We start from the raw sequence: 17205 nt of genomic DNA on the forward strand, positions 1-17205 counted from the left end.
TGGATCACCAGACCAGGCTATGTGTGTTATGAAGGCACATCATTTCAGCAGTGGACACCTTGCACACATTTTACATTTACAGTTTTAAAAAAAAAATTACTTGTCTCTTCCTCTCACTAGGCTCTGGTGAGTAGCATGACCTATAGTTTTAAATCAATAAAATACAGCCACTGAGAGCAACCTCATGATTATTTGCAGGGGTTTTTATTTCTATTGTCGTTACTTCTTTTGTTACAGCTACCTGGAACACAAGTTGTTTCCAAATTTATTCTCATTTAGTCAGGCCACCTCTTCCTCCTTTAGAGGAAGAATTCAGTTTAAGCAAGGATTTTTCTATTCACAGGAGTTTGTGTCGTAGCATCTTTAGATCAAAACACATCACAAAGGTATTTCTAAGTCTTAAAATGTCATGATAATACATCTGCATGTAAGCACCAGATCTCAAGCATAAAGAAACCCCTGATCATTAGATTCAATTTTCTCCTACAACTTTGCTTCATCTATTGCACATTAAAAAAAACCCAAAAAATCCAAACCCCCACCCAACTGTGAGGAGAACTGCTGCAGAAGTGTGGAGTCACAGGGATGGAGAGTGATGAAGGTGGCTGTGCCTGCTGACCCCTCCAAGTGTTGTCCTCCATCTAATCCGAGTCTATAAAAGTACCTCATAACTATAAAATTGATGCCTGGATTTTTGGTCCTGATCATGTTTGCACACTTGTATTCACAATTATTTAGTCAACCTCTGACTTGATTCTGATTTGCATGACTTTAAGAGAAATTAATCATTGTTTTCCTTTGGAAACTACAAACCTTTCACTACTCACCATCTCCAAAATAACCAAAATCTCATTATTATCATAAGCATAGAGCTGCTAATGATCAAGGGGCCTGATACTGAAAATTCTGAGTTTAGTATATAGTGCTTCCATGAGCACAAATCAGCACTGTAGGATCCAAAACAGTATCCCAAAGTCTAACATAAATGGTAAAGAACAAACAAGGTGTTTTAAACGTTTCAATAGCAAAGGACCCCTAGCTAAGTGATGTCACTTTGTCCTTGGGTTAATCGTAATTATTGTAACAGAGGAACAAGAACAGGAAAGAACAAAACTCAGTTCACCAGCCTGATTAGCGAGAATGGGACAGGACACGTCCTTGCCAGCAGAAAATCCCCTCTAAAACGCTTCTTAAAGAAGGTTTGAGCATTGTTATCTGTGTTTGTCCCTGGCTGTGTGTGTGGAGATGCACAGCAAACACAACAATGTAGAGTTCCTCCTGACTCCAGCCTCGTTCCCACTGCAGGTTGCAGATTTCCCATGCACTGAACAATCTCCAGCTCAGGACTGCTGGTCAAAAGAAGCATTTTAGAGAAACTCTGGAATGGGACTCTGGTCCCGTGGTGGCCGTTTCTTTGGGATACTAATGTTGTCCACAGATCCTGCTCCCTCCTGCTGCACTTGGGTGCCTGCTCTTCACTCCGGCACTGTAGTTTAGCTGGGGACTTCTCACTAAATGTTTGGATTTCCAGCAAATATTGAAAACCCTCAAACAGGAAATTTTAGTTCCAAATTTCAGTCACCTGATCAAGTCACAGAAACCCAAATGGCTCACACAACCCAAATCACTGTAAGTAAAATACTCAAAGAAACACAATAAAACAAACATCAAAAACCAAACAGTAACCACCTGAGATTAGAATATGATTTTCTGACAAAAGTTAAACATCTTTTATGGTTTTGTTATAGTTTTTAAAAAAAAAAAAATTAAAAATCCAACAAGAGCAAGATATCCAAAGGCCATTTAAAAGTGAGTTTTGAATTCTCTGCACTGCACTAACAATCTCTAATTATTTTCCAGTTTGGCACCATCAGTATACTTCATGTTTATTAAGAATACAGAAGGAAAAATAAATAAATCTTTTAATCAATCTAAATTTTCTACCAGAAATTGCTTTGGAGAAGAATTGAGGTCTTTATTGAGAACTCAAAAAGATTTTTTGCCAAATCAATTCCATCCAAACACAGCATTTCTTACTGCCGTGGTTTGCCATGACCTGTTAATTGCAGTAATTGGGTGTGTAATTTGAAACAACTGAGATGAACAGGCAAGATGATCACAATTCGTAGTTTACAAAGAGAAATACATGCAGAAAGAATTAAATGCATTATTCATTATTAGTCAAAGAATCCCTATTCTGATTTTTCGAAGAGAAACGTCTCCATATCCTCATACTCTGGGATTTGCCTTTCCTGGCATCCTAAATGCTCCAAACAAACCTTCCCTTCAGGCACTCCCCTATTTTCCTCCTCAGGGTTTTCAACATCTCCTGACTCAACGGGACTCTGAAGATCCTTTTTTTCCCCTGCTAAATATGGTAAATTTATTCTGAGTGACAAACAAAAAGCCACTTTTACATCTTCAACTATTACTCCAATCTCTGATACCCCAAAATTCAACATTTAAGTTATTGCTATCCTTATGAAGGCATCTTGAACATGAATGTGTCTAAGACACCTCCAGAACACAATAGTTCCCTGGTAAATCACATTTAAATACTGGTTTTCAAATACTGCTTTAAAATAAAAATCCAATAAAAATTACAACAGGCAAATATGAGGAATATTCCAGCAAGCAGAACCTTTAGGATTGTACTCACCAAGTGAAATAAATACTTTAGAACACTGGAATATTCATTAAATTTGGGATGGGGGTTGTTGTCTGCCTAAGCCCCACCTCAGTTTCTTGTCTATTCTACACAGATGCTGGTTTATAAAATACTGCACACCTTAAACATAACTTTTAAATGTGATTTTTCCTTTCTTCTATCTTGACTACTCAGTTTTCCCCTTGAAGATTAGTTTACACTCAAATTGAAATCTACATTTTGACTCTGCATAAAAGATAGGCTGCTATTAAATTTACTGCTCCACAGGGACTTTATTAGGGCTGCCACTGAACTGTGCATCATTTTAATTAGAATTAACACTTTCATCTTGTTTATGAATATATGTAAGATAAGCCTTGAAATATTTAACATCTGGGAATACCTTGAAGCTGTCACAGCGAAATTAAGACATTTCCCATCCACAAGTATTATTATATAATAGCCAGCTCCCAAATAACTAAACATTCACTGTTAGCATTTGGAGGATCATCTTTCTGTGCATCCATTCCCGTGTCCTTTGGGAGTTTGTTCCTGCTTTGATCAGCACCCCTTTGAAGCAAAGCTGCTTTAAAGAGAGACGTTTCAAGAGCAGTCCTTGACTCTGGGAGATGTTTCACTGCGAGGTAGGAGACCTGCTTTACATAATTTATTCCACCCTGAGCAGCCACAGCAGGTTGGTTCCCAAGGATCAGCTCCTTCACTGAGATATTTACTTTGCAGAGGGGGGGAAGATTCATGGCAATCTCTGTCCAAAAGGCCACCACCCCCAGCTCAGCCACCTCTCAGGAGCTCAGGACCCTGCCCTGCAGAGGATTCTCCTGCCATTTCATGGGACTCCAAAAAGTAAAAGGAAGTGGGGTGGAAGTTAATCCAAGCCACACACACACACAAGTCACTCAGAACTTTACTAATAACGTTGCATTTGCCATTGGATTATTTGGGGTAATTTTTTTTCTTCCACCTGACAAGAGCTTAAGCTTGTGAGCACCCCCCAAAATAATGCTCAGATAACGCCTCTAAAACAACTCAGATTTTGGGTGGTGTGACCTCTGAGAACCTCTTGAACAGCACTGCCCTCACAGCCCATGTCAGCTCACGACACAGTGACTTCCTATCTGCATTCGTTTTCCTGGGGAAAACAACTGCTTTTGATGCTGTTTCCAAGTTTTAGGCAGAAAAGGATAAGTCTGTTGGCTAAAGCAAATCTTGTCTCACCTGTATTATTACTCAGAGTTACCCAAGGCAAATACAGTTCGTGTTTTTAAACAACTGTAAATATTTTCTTGTGTTCAAGACAAACCTTCTCAGAAACCTCTTTGTGCTTGTATTCTTAGGCCACACCATGCAAGAGGAAACCCTTTATTGATCGCTTCTGAAATTACATTTCTCAGCATAAATGCTGTAATAATTGACTGAATAAAATGATTGGAAGCCTCTATGGGAACAGTTTCATTACAGGACGTGTTTTATGGTTTATTTGTGAATGTGTTACTGATTAATAACCTGCCTTGGAGGAAGTACTGGTGATTATCTTCAGATTCTGGAGCTCAGCTTTATGTTGAGTCCTCGAAGGGGACATAATCTATATTGAAATAATGATATTCTAAAATGTTTCAATTATTTCAAGGCATAAATTTAAGTGCTTGTGCTCAGCAGCAGCATAAAAAAAAAATCACCTTTAAAACAGAAAAATCTAATTCTGAGAATTTCTGAGCCATTACATTATGAATATATTATAATCTCTGAACACCATACATACTTACATAAACAGTTTTAAGTCAGATTTCTTACCGTCATTGAAAAAAATCCACAGTCTACTGTAGTGTAAAAACCTAAAAAATTTTCACTGAGCACCATGACTAAAATTTTTTCGGAGCTAATATTTGTTTTTACTTTTCAGGGTTCCACAACAAAAAGTCAGTGAATAACAAACACCCTAGAAACTGAATTTCCGAAGGTAAATATTATCTATTATGTCAGAACTGTCACTTTATGGCAAGACGTGGCTCTGGCAGTCCTTAAACCGTGATTTTTCCCTGACTGTGCTGCACACCCAGCGTGCCCCCCTGTCCAGCTGGTGGCCAATTGTACCTCACACCTTCCTCACAAAGGGTTCCTCTGAATTTCAGTGAACTCCATGAGTAACTCAAGGCATTTTGTATTCAACAATCGTTGTTAAGTCCTGAACCATTCTGGTTCTGTTCTCCTCCACGTGCTTGCCACAAGGACCTCTTTGGAGCTCCCAGAGATGCACATTTCCAGCACCAAAACCTGCTTACTGAGGACAATGCACTCAACCCTGAGAAACCCCAGCCCACTCCTCCTGCAGCTGGAGAAAAGCTTCCTCCAGCTGTTGAGATAAACCCGAGCAATGCTGAAAGGTCACATGCATTAAACACAGCAGGGCAAGGGTTTCCCTCAGACCAAACCCACCCACACTCAGTATATTCGACTGCTGACACAGTTCAGGTTGATCACGTGTAAAACGCAACCAACATTTCCCAAGCCAGATTAACCCGAGACCTTTGAGCTCAGGCTTTAGCTCCTGACTCCCAGAACCAGAACCAAAATGATGTGGCAAGCAAGATACAGGTGCATTGCCCAGGACTGGGGAGGCACTGCTTCTCTTCAGGCTCTCTGGGACGTCACACACATTGGGAGGACAAATCCTGAGCCAGTGAGGGACACGGGACAATAACAGGGAATTAGAGCCTTCTTTCCTCACTGCAGGATCCATCCTGCCAGTCTTTGTCACTCACACTTTCACCATTGGTGTGTTGTGTTGGATGCAGCTGTTTCTTGCTGACAAATAAATGCCTTTGAATTTAATACCACATTTCATTTGGAGTCTGTTTTGGGAAGGCAAACAAAGTATAAGGTCTGACCAAGAATTAAATTGTGACTAGGCTGGTATTGTTCAAAGACAGCACCTGGTCATATCTAGGGGAATCCAGCTGCACACAATATATTTGGGAATGAGACCTAAAGCCTGTCCTTGTTTGCCCCTCTGGCACCTCACACACAGAGCACAGCACCAGTCTCTGTGCCAGTCCCTCCACACCCACACCAGGGTCTGGGTTTATCCCTGTTCCAATCCTGGGACACGGCCCCTCCACCAACCCCACAGCGAGGAGACAGGACACAAGTGACCTGAGTGCATCAGTGGGGGAGAAACCAATGGGGCTGAGAAATCTGCTCAGCACCTCACAAAGTGACAGAAACAAATCCAACAACAGCTTTACAATGTACTCATGCACAGCTGAACAGATGCACTAATATGTTGATATTTATGCACACTTGAATAGATACACGACTGTATTTGTATTTTATGGTGCACTTTACAGAGGTTAAAGTATTTGTTTCCATCAGTACTGCGAGTTTTGCACGTGGCCTTCACTGCAGTGACTTCTTCAGCATAACGAGAACAAATAAATAAATGTACTGGGAGCTGCTGCTGATGTCAGATCATGCAGCTGTGGTACCGAGTCCTACACAACAACAACAAAAATCAATCCCTGCTCTCCCTTGGACAATTTCTGTCTACTGTTTATCAGGGAGAGCTGGTGGGATCAATACCCAGCTGCACACACTAACACACAACCTGAGGCAACTCATATCTGAGCTAACAGCAATGCTTTGCTTTCTGAGTTCATGTCTCTGTGTACAAACAGAATACTGGAGTTTTTCAGTTTGAAATTCGCTATTTCACCTGAGCTGGGTTCCTTGTTCCACCCTCAAAGTAGATTTCCACCCAACACACATTTCAGTACCAAAGTGAAAAGCAGTAATTTCCAAGCATTCGTTCACTTTGCAAACATTAACTTTTCTGGTTGTGCGTAATACATTCAGAAAAATCAAGGTTTTAATTTGAATTTTTACAGTGAAACATTCTGGAAACCAAGTTGCAATGCCTATTGTAAGGTTCTTGACTTGCTCAAAATAGTGCAAGGATGACACGACAAGTGCGTAGACAACTTCATTTAGTACCACTGTAGTTTCATTACTACATAGAATCAAATAGGAAGGTTTTTATTTCTTCTTTAAATCCTCACTTCTGAAGCAGCACTCCTTTTCAGCCGTTCTATCAGATTTTTTTGTTACAATTCACCCAAATCTGCAGATGGTTGTAGATTAAGTAAAAAGGACGGGGTGTGAGCTACAATGGGAATTCATGAGGTACTGAGATTTTTCTGGCTGCTAAATCAGGCAGTCACTGAAGACAGGTTCCCTTAGGGGTTTATTTAATTCCAAACACTTTGTTGCAGTAAAAAAAAAAACCAAAACAAAACAAAAAAACTCAAAAGCAAACAAACAAAAAAATCAGTAATAAACTTAAATATCTACAGTTTTAAGACACTGAAAAGACAAGGCAGAATCACGTAACTTTAAAGAAGTATAAAAGCCACCAAATGAACCTAAAGTTTTTGAGAAAATGGCAAAGTGAATGAACACAGGCAAGCCAGACCTCCCCAAAGTGGTACAGCTCACTGAAAACTCATCTTTCTGATAGTGACTGATATCCCATGCATTTCACCGGGTCCACCATGCATCATTTTCCTCCTGTTCAGCTAAGCAACTGTCTTATTTTTAATTCACACTAATTACAAGCCTTAAGGAAAAAAAATGGTTCTCTCTGAGGAAGTGGAAAAAGCAAAAATGGAAGAGAGAGACAGCATAAAACAGCTTGGGACATCACCTGCCTTGGAGAAGTTAAACCCAGGATATATGAACATAAAAGTACTGCCAGTAGCACCTGCAATGTCCCTTCACAGCAGACAGGAAATGAAGTTTTCATCTACTGTAGACACAGGTTTTTTTCTAATGTACCCAGTGCCTGAGGTCAGATTTTTTCCATATGTTAATGGTTATGTGTGGTTGAAAATATTCAGATGCTTTTGGTTTGATCACTTGCTTTTCTGTGCTGTTACCTACAGACCTATTATCCATCACTCCTATTTTTCCCCATGTATCTTCTTGGATTGTGTTAAAAACACCTATTTAGCAGTCTGACCTAAAAACTGAATATGGAGTTGTAAAATCACAATTCCATCTTATCCATACTCAGAATCCTAAGTTTAACACGTGCTGGGTGTTCCCAGATGTCCTTACATAGACCAAGGAGTAGTTTCCTCAGGGACCAACAGGTATCACCAATGATCACAAAGGTCTTGAGCCCTGCCATTGAAATGGTGAAATCTAAAGCTCTTCAGACTCACATAAATCATGTAAAATAAACTATCTTTGCTTAAGCACAGGAAAAAAAGGGTGAACCTCTGTCAGAGCAGTGACACATCCAAGAAGCTGTTATAAATGTGAATGTATTGTATGACTATTTATTTGCAAAGATAGTGCAACTATTTAATGATTTTATTATTAAAAACCTCAAATAGTTAGAACCCCAACTATTTTAACTCTCTCCCTATGAGATCAGTGCAGAGGAGACTGATATTCAACTGCTGTCCCTGACACTCCAGAAGGGAGGAAGAATTCAGTGAGTTTTGGAGGCTTCCCATCCTCCCTGCTCTCTGGGGCACTGTCAGGGGATTCCTGCTCAACAAAAACCCCCAGGGAATAGTGCAGAGCAAACAGGGGATAGTGGAGAACAAGCTGAGAGTGGATGTTGGTGGGTAAATAAGCACATCTAAACACTCCCACCATTCCTCAGGCCACCTCTGACGCTGCTCTGCACGTGCTCTCCCCTCTGTCCCCTCCTGCTCCTTCCCAAAGGGACTCCTTTCTGACAGTGCTGATCCCTGAGGATCATCAGTCCCTGGGAGCTTTCACTGCAGGCTTCAGGTGAAAGGAGGAAATTGAAATGAGAAGAAAATAGAAAGGTTTGGTTTCAGGGGGAAACGAGGCTTCAGATCTTTTTTTATGAAACTGAGAAATTGTGTTACCAATCTTCCTACTTGACTGCCTTCCATTTTGAAAGCAAAAGGGTATTTAAGGGTCCTGAAGCAAGATCCACCTGCTGTGGTCTAGGAGACAGAACATGTCCACTAATGCAGGCAGGAGCTGCAGGCAGTCCCAGGAGACCCTCTGCACTGGTCATGTTCTCTGGTAGAGAGGAAATAGTCAGTGGATCATCTTAGTCTCCAACTATTCATCCTCTTTGACAAATTCCCATCTCCTGCTCTCCAAAAAGAGTTGGCAGGAAATAGAAATTTGAAATCTTACACTCCTATCTTAGGGAACAAGGGAACAGTCCCAACTCTGCTGCAGGAGGGACTTTCCATGGTGGGAGGGTTTGGTCTTAAAAATCTCAAAATTTTCAATTTAATCTTTTTTTTCCTCCCCCCCTTTTTTTTTTTTTGGTAGTTTAAATCTTACTCTGCTTTTCCTTTACCCATCTTCCTTCAGTGCCTGGCAAAGGAGATTACACTTCATGAGGAGATAAACGTGTGTAAGAAAAATCACAAGGAGCTTTACACAATCCTGTGTCTCTAACTATTAAACTTGCAGTTCCAATTTACATTTCCCCCCCCCTTTTCCTGTTTTGCTGCCAACGTACAGGTAACTAAAGCATGTCTGGTATGAGCTGCTTGGTTCCCCAGTAACACAGACACCCTGCAGGTCCAGTGTGAGCAGGGTGTCATTCATATCTGCAAGATGAGAAGTTTCTCTAATTGAATCAGATGAAATGGCTAAAGAAGGCAAAGCCAAGGTCCTACCACTGAAACATTCCACAAATGCAAGTGATGAATGATGGAAAGAAGTGTTTGTCCACCTACAGACTCAGTGCGTTCAGGCATTCATGTCCCTGGGAAGCATTGTTCAGGCAACTCAAGGTGAGAGAATTTAAATTTTGCATTCCTATTTCTACTGTATTTGTTTTAATTAAAATAAACCAGCTGAGTCTGTCAGTGCCTGTCATTTTACACTTGTAAAATTTCTTCAGCTATACCACATAACATCCTGTGGGGCTGCTGGGTTCCTCAGAATGGTCCTCAAGAAGCATCAACCTTTATGGTTGGTAAAATACATTTCTGGACTGTGTTTGATTGGTTAAGACTAAAATAAAATCTGAATTTTCTTTAATAATCATTAATTGCCATATGAAACTCAATTTTTCTCTGCCATTAATTGCTAACCTTGATAATTCAGATAATTTTTGGTAAATCATTACAGAAGCAGACTTCAGTTGACAATCATCCCATTATTTCTATATCACACCCAAACAGAACCATTACAAGAGTCTATAATGTTCCTTGCCATGATTGTTTGTTCCTGTGTAAAATAAACCACCAAACACCATAAAATAAAATATAAATAAACCATAAACAAAGTCCTGATATGATCTGTATACATTTCACATTTGTTAACCTTAGCACAGGTTTTGTCTTGGGCTGGAATTCAGGTAATATATGACATTGAACTTGCTACTTTTAATTGCTCTTTATTAGACTCCTTTTTAAGCTGGAACTTGTTAATGGGGCTGGTATCAATGATTTGACAAAGCAGTTCATATCAGAGCCATTTCTGATTAATATTGCCAAATTATGGGTATTAATGTATTTATTAACGCCTAAAGAAACAGGAAGAACATGTGAATGCTGCTGTTATTTTGGGAGTTTGAGGGGAACATCTTGAAAGCAGATTGAAATCAAAGATGCTAGATTGTTTACACAGTAAGTTTAGAGAAGATGGTATTTTTTCAGGTTATCCCACTAAGAAATGTACACAACACACAAATACCTGTGCACATCTTGCAATCAATGGGACTTTTCCCCCCTGGCCTCAGAAAAGGAAGACTGTTCCAAATGAACAAAAGACTCCCCATCAATATGCCTCTGAACTGACTAGACAGCTTGGGGCATACACTGAATAAGTATGGATATTTTAAACTAGTTGGGAATTCTTCTCACACGCTTTTATGCTTTTAAAAGAAAATGGGATGGATAGGGAGCACTGATGGATTCACAGACAGAGAGGAATACACATAAAACCCACATAAATTGAAATAACTGAAATGTTGCCAGTCAGAGAAGCAAATAAACCAGAATTTGGCAGTTAAAAACGACCCCTGATTTTTAACAGCAGTAGTAAAACTGATCAAACACTGTTTTTATTCCCATTCTTGCTGCTTCGCAAAACCACGAGCAATGACAAAGGCAGAATTTCTTTCCTTATACCACTTAATAGTTCCTGAAGAGAGCCTGCACATCTCCACAGGTATCAAACCAGAAATTTACTCTTTAAATTCTGTGACAGACAAACCCCATTTGCCATGAAGTGCTTATTCCCCCCCGAGCCACACGATGGTGTGCAGTAAGTTTGACACCATTTGCACGTAGGAAAAACCCAACTATTAGCAAGCACTGCCCATCACCCAGCTGTCAGAACAGATTTCCAAGTGCAAAATTGTTATTTTGACTGTTAGTTTTGTGCAGAGGCGAGAAATAATCCTCTCTTTTGAATATGTCACAGAGCATGACTACAGGAAGCACCAATACAACGGTGTCAAACACTTTCAAGACTCAGATTTGCAGCTCCAGTGAGGGAATGGGAAGGACAGAAGGGTTTGGGGTCGGGATTTGGAGGAAGGAGCTCAAAGACATGAAAACTGTATAAATATAACTCAGGTCTTCTTATCACACTAAGATGTAATGGCTTCTACTCTTCCCCCACCTAGACCCCAACATCCTGCTCCTATGACAACAAGCTAAATGTAAATAGTTTGTGTTTTCCCTTAGAGAGTTAGTATCAGTCAGGTGTTTTCTGATTTGATGAGTATTAAAGAGTTAGTAGAAGACTTACTGACACAACAAGTCTTTTCAACTCAATTTTCAATTCACACCTGAGCCAAGAAGCAAAGTCTCAGAATCAGACATTATGGCTATTTGAAAGACTGCTCTCAATCTCAGCTCACTTCACAACAGTCACAGTGTAAAAACACATCCCCAGCTGTCCCAGAGGCATCTCCACCACCAGCTTTGGCACAGAGACAAACGTGCCCACCCTCAGACACTGCAGAGCGGGCACCAGAGAAAAAATCATCACTGCTCTTTAGTTATGAAAGCATCTTCTGCACTGGGGTTTGCCTTAGGCAAGATATCCATGAGGCAGTGCAAGACAAACACAGTTTGAAAAGTTGTCAGAAAAACGTAGCACCAATATTAAAATACACTGGAGAAAAGTGAAAGGACAACATCAGACACCAGTGAAAACGATTGCAAAAGGTATGGAAGTTCCACCAGATTGCAGTTTCCTAAAATAGTAATTTGTTACTCCTGGGGCAAACAGCTGAGAATATGCAAACATCTGTGGCTTTAGGAACTCCATTTCATTTACCAGGTACCAGTTCAGCAGCAGCTTGGACAGACTGGACAAACCAGGGGAGTCAATGTGCAGCAGGAAGCACTTGTGGTGAACTCTGCTGGCTGCACTGCTCATGGGGAGATGCAGAGTGTGACTCACTCCCATCATGGACAGAAATTCATTCAGCATTAAAGTCTCAAAGAAAACCCTTACCCCATTAAAAGAGACACCTTTTGACCTCACACAGAAAACGATGCCTCCAGTAATGGCACTGCCAACACTGTATCTTTGCAATGAGTATGTTCTGATAATTAACGCCAGCAAGACCAGACAACAAAGTCAATCTCATTTTCTGCTTACAATGCACAGTGCTTTTAATGCTCTGCATTATCTAAGGTTGCTGCGCTGCTTGCCTAATACCATCAAATCTGAGAAACTGCAGCAAAACAGTAATGCCATTAATGTAACTCATGGACACGGACTCTTTCTCTCCCTGTTTGCTGAAAAAGCCGACGTAAATCACAGCAGCCTCACATCTCGCTGGTTTCTGAGGCTTTCTTTGCAATTACTCCTCCGGAAAAGAGCATCCCCACGTCACTGTGAAATCATTCTGGACGGCAGAACAGAACACACAAAGCATATATGACACCACAAGGTTGTTGTTTTTTTTTAAATTGAAAGCTCAAAAGAGAATAAAGATGCACTAGCATTCACTCACCGCGGCAGGAGCCCTCCAGTTCCTCGTAGCCCACGGAGCAGATGCAGCGGCCCAGCGGCACGAGCCAGTCGCCGTCGGCCCCGCAGTAGAGCTTGGGGGTGTCGCGCTCCTCGGCGCTCTGCACGCACGAGCCCCGCACCTCCACCAGCGACGACGAGTCCACCCTGGGCACGGTGTCGGGGAACACGGCCAGGTTCCGCACCGTCAGCGGGCACTTCTTGTAGTACACGCGCACCGACACCAGCGCGATGCAGGCCCCCATGTCCTGGAAGGCCAGGTAGAAGCCCTTCCTGCCGATGGGCCCCACCTCCCGCACCTCGGTGTTGAGCTTGAGGATGCGGTCGCCCAGGTCCACTGCGTTGAAGCCTCGCCGGCCACATGGTGTCGATCTTGCTGTACTGGCCCGGCTTGAACCGCGCCCCGTGGGGCTCGTCCGCCTCCATGTAGTAGAGGTTGAAGGTCTCCTTGCAGGTGCCCAGCACCCAGGGGATGCTGTTGCAGTCCCGCAGGGTGAACTTCATCTCCACGTAGATCTTCTGCGCGGCCTCCCGGGAGATCCAGCTGGTCTGCAGCCAGTTGTTCTGGTTGGGCTCCATCACGTTGCACACCTGGTAGGTGTGGATGGGGCGGTTGTGCTCGTCCATTTCAGTTATGGCATCCCACTGCAAAGAGAAAGAAATGGTTTAAAAACAAAGAAAAAGAGCGATCGTGCATGTGCACACACACAGAGCCCGTTCACGCACACACAGGTCCCATGGGTGTGCACCTGTGGCTAAACTAAGAATAATTACTTGCTTCAAGGCTTTTTAACAGCAGTTAAAAACAGATACCAACTCCAGAACACTACATGAGTTATGTCAGAAACTCTACAATAAACTTCTATTTTTAGAATAGAAATTTAAAATTTAAAAAAATTACTGGGGCTCAGCAAAGGAGGAAATACTGCCCATGACTGCATTAGGAAATTTATTAAGGCTAAGAACATTCCTGGGTATGATCTAGGTGGATAAATTTTGCTAGAATATTCCTGTCTGCTATGCCAGGGGCTGAGGTGTTCTGTGTAGGCTCTCTTGGTTTCCACAGTTCCCCCCAAAACATTTAACTGTACACAGAGGTGTTTCATTTCTAGCTGCGCAGCACCTGTATTACACCTATTTCCCCCAAACAAAAACCAACCAGAAAAACCCAACTGTCACAGGCATCGTGCTGTTGTTGCCTTTACAAATTCTCTTGCAGTTTGAAGGTGAAGGAGGAGCTTTTTCCCTCTCCCCATTACCCCTCCAGGTTTTCCTTACATTAACTTCACCAAACATTCCCAAATTCTGGTGGAAATTCCTGCATAGAGGATCTCAAAAAAAAATTAAAATACAATCCATAAGTTTATATCAAATGCCTCATTTATTACATAATTAGATACTCCAAATGATTACAAACACCCCCAAAATAGCTTCAATATAGTCGAGTCAGCTTTCCACTCAAAATATCAAGTGCAGCATTAGATAGAGATGTTTTCTTATCAAAGCACAGAACCAGTTATAGTTCTGTATCCAGAAATTTTGTGTCCCACAGAAGTTTCAGTGTGTCTTTTAGATGTGCTGATCCATCATGGTGGAAGCAGCAGCAAAAAAAAAATAAAACAACAACAAAACAAATCCCACAAACAACCGAAAAATCTACCACTCCAAGATGTGGAACCCGTGGCTCCATCGATCTGAAAACTCTCAATTCAAACAGCTGGTGGAATTCACATGGAAAAAAATAATTCCAAGTGCTGCCACTTGCAGTCAGAGGAGCGGAATCCCTGGTCACTGCAGCATCCAGCTGGGAGCTGTGCAGGGAAATGAGGGAAGTGAAGGCCTTTGCAGATGAATCCTCTTGTTCCATTTAATCATTATTATACAAATAGGGGTTATACACCAATATAGCCACAATGTAAATCTGGAGAATAAACAAACAGAAGTGTAAAAGGTCTTTCTACATTTATTTGTGTACCAAGTCATATTAAGAGGAAAATATGTTACATGTTCCAGAGAGATCTCAAAAAGAACAACAACAACAAAATCACCAAACAACCAAACACCAAATAAAAATAATCCAAGAGCAAATCCCCCAAACAACACCCCACCACACCAAACCCAGAATTAAAAGAGTAAGGGGGTGGTTTAAAAACAGTGTACTTTTTAAAAGATAGAACAGTCTCCAGAACTGGTCTAATCTGGCTTAAAACAAAACAACCTCAACATACTACTCTCTCTCACATACATTAGGGAGAACATGTCCAACAGATCCTCCCCTTGGCACGAGATTCTCATCAGGAATATTTATATATTCGCTCTGAATCAATACCTCAATTTGAACTTAGAAATTAAAGCCAAGTTAGCTCTTAGCTGTGTGGTTAATAATACAAATCTACTCCTTCTGCAGGAAAGTAAAGGCTCAGCACTTCAATAACTGGCTTCAAACACTCAGTCAAGATGGATTAATCAGACATGGACGTTGCTTTAGTTGTTCAAAGCAGAGCTCACATATTTCACGCCTCTGCCTTTCCATTTTGCTCCCAGATAGCCTCTGACAGCTCCCAGTTTATAGGAATTCATCCACTGGGCAAGAAAGACATTTTGTGCAATAGCAACAGTGGTCTAAGCATCATACATATAGAATATTTCCCAGAAAGGTTCCTGTGGGATGTTTCTGTGCAGCCATTCCCTGGGGAGTGGTTGTAGATCCAGCTGAGAGTGTTGGCTTGTGCTCCTCAGTACAAGCCCCAGATATGGAGTGCAAACCAGGAGAACATCATCCCAAAATGCCACTTCAGTGGCACAGAACAGTCTGACAGAACTCAGTCTGTGGTAGCCTCTGACAAGGACACTTTGTTCCTGTGTGAAACACAATCTGCTTTTAATTTACCCAAGGGTTGCATTTCTCATCTGGTAAAAACAGCCAGGAAGAGCAACAGTTAAATTCAGTGTGGGCAACAAAAAGTCAAACAATTTATCAAATCCATGCTAGTTCTCTTCAGGGTGTATTTCATATTATAGTTCCTAGCTAATTAAACTATGAGTATTTATAAACATTTTAGTTGTGTAAAACTTTTATCCTCTGAAACCTCAGTCACAAACAAAGCAGAAGCATCTCACTGGTAAAGCCAGTTCTTACATCTGGAGTTCCAGGACTTATGAAGAAGAAATGCCCAAAATGGGCTTGGGAGGAAAGACTTAAAATACTGATTTAACATTGTAATAAACAACAGTGTGAACAAGAGGTTACATTTTACATGTACCATAAAGGAGGAGTCTCTTAAGCAGAACATACGATTTGAAGATTGGTAGAAGAGGATTCCAAGACTACTTGTCTCATCCAAGCACAGAATGAGATTAGGCTACAAATCACACTGAGATTTTAGTTATGAGCTACTTTACAACCTCTTTGTTTCAGTTTTGGACTTCACTAATAGCTGACAGCTGTACAGAGAACATTATAAAGAGTTAATTACCTAATTTAAATCTTGTACTGGCCATATACCACTGAAATTTTCTTTCAGTGTTCCACACTTTTTGTTATTTTAAACCAAAGCACTGCAGATCTACAAAATCAGAATGAGCTGGTTATTCAAATGCAGTAGGTTGTATCACCAAAGGCCACATAAACACCATAGAAAGAGAATAATGTATTGCATGGGTTTTTTTAAACACATCACTGTCTGATGAGAAAACATCTTAGTGATAACATGCTACAGAAAATCATACAGCTCGATGAAAAGCATAACTGTTTGGAAAGCATAACTGTCCAGAACTGCAGGGCTCTGCACTCACTGCACCCAGCCCCTGGATCTTGGCTCACTCCTGAAGAAGGAAAGGTGGTGGCAGCTCAAACATCCACACACTGGGATATCCAGCACACAGGGGGACCCCGGGTGAGATATTCCACACCAAACATTTGCTGCTGAGTAAAACACAGAGGGATCAAGGCTGGATTGCCATGCAGAGAACTGAGGGAACAAACACGGGATATGAGACTGGGGAGCAAAATCTGTTGACTTCAGCTGTCCTGCACTTTCCTACCTGCTAAGAGGACACATCTGTTAAAGGCAAATCCTCAGTGGTGATGAGTTATTTCTTATCCCTAAACAGAAGAAGGATTTCCATTCTAAAGAGAGTAACCAAATATGTAAGGTTCATGCCACCCAGATCTGCTTTACTGGCTGGCAAAGCAGTTCCTTTCAGCAAGGCAAGTCATTTCAGAAATGGAGCTGTCAGCTGCCTCTGCCACAAAAACATAGGCTGCCATTTGAAAATGCACTGAACCTCAACTGCAGCAGTGCAATTTGCTGACATGTACCCCTCACTGCACACAGACATCCTTTCAAATGGGCAGATCTCTTTTAAAAGCCCAACCTACAAAAGGGATGGCCTATGTTTGTTGTATAGAACTGCTGCTACCCTAAAAAACAGTCTGGAGAAAGTTCCAAGTGTGTCCACGCAACTCACACACCCAAGAACAGTTAAACAAGCATTTCATTATTCATCACATCCAGTGAGGATAAAAAGAAAGCAGATAGTGT

The 17205-nt window shown here is 41.3% G+C and overlaps 1 protein-coding gene across 1 annotated transcript in view; it reads right to left on the reverse strand.

Moving 5' to 3' along the window:
* EPHA6 (EPH receptor A6) overlaps positions 1-17205 on the reverse strand; it is a 356637-nt gene that overhangs the window by 256714 nt on the left and 82718 nt on the right. Inside the window, 2 exon segments of the mRNA XM_050333635.1 lie at positions 12645-13021; positions 13023-13306. Coding sequence (XP_050189592.1) covers positions 12645-13021; positions 13023-13306 — 661 coding nt within the window.

The sequence above is a fragment of the Myiozetetes cayanensis genome, unplaced genomic scaffold (assembly GCF_022539395.1).
Source record: "Myiozetetes cayanensis isolate MyiCay16 unplaced genomic scaffold, myiCay2020 scf5-8, whole genome shotgun sequence".
In the NCBI taxonomy this organism is placed as follows: Eukaryota; Metazoa; Chordata; class Aves; order Passeriformes; family Tyrannidae; genus Myiozetetes; species Myiozetetes cayanensis.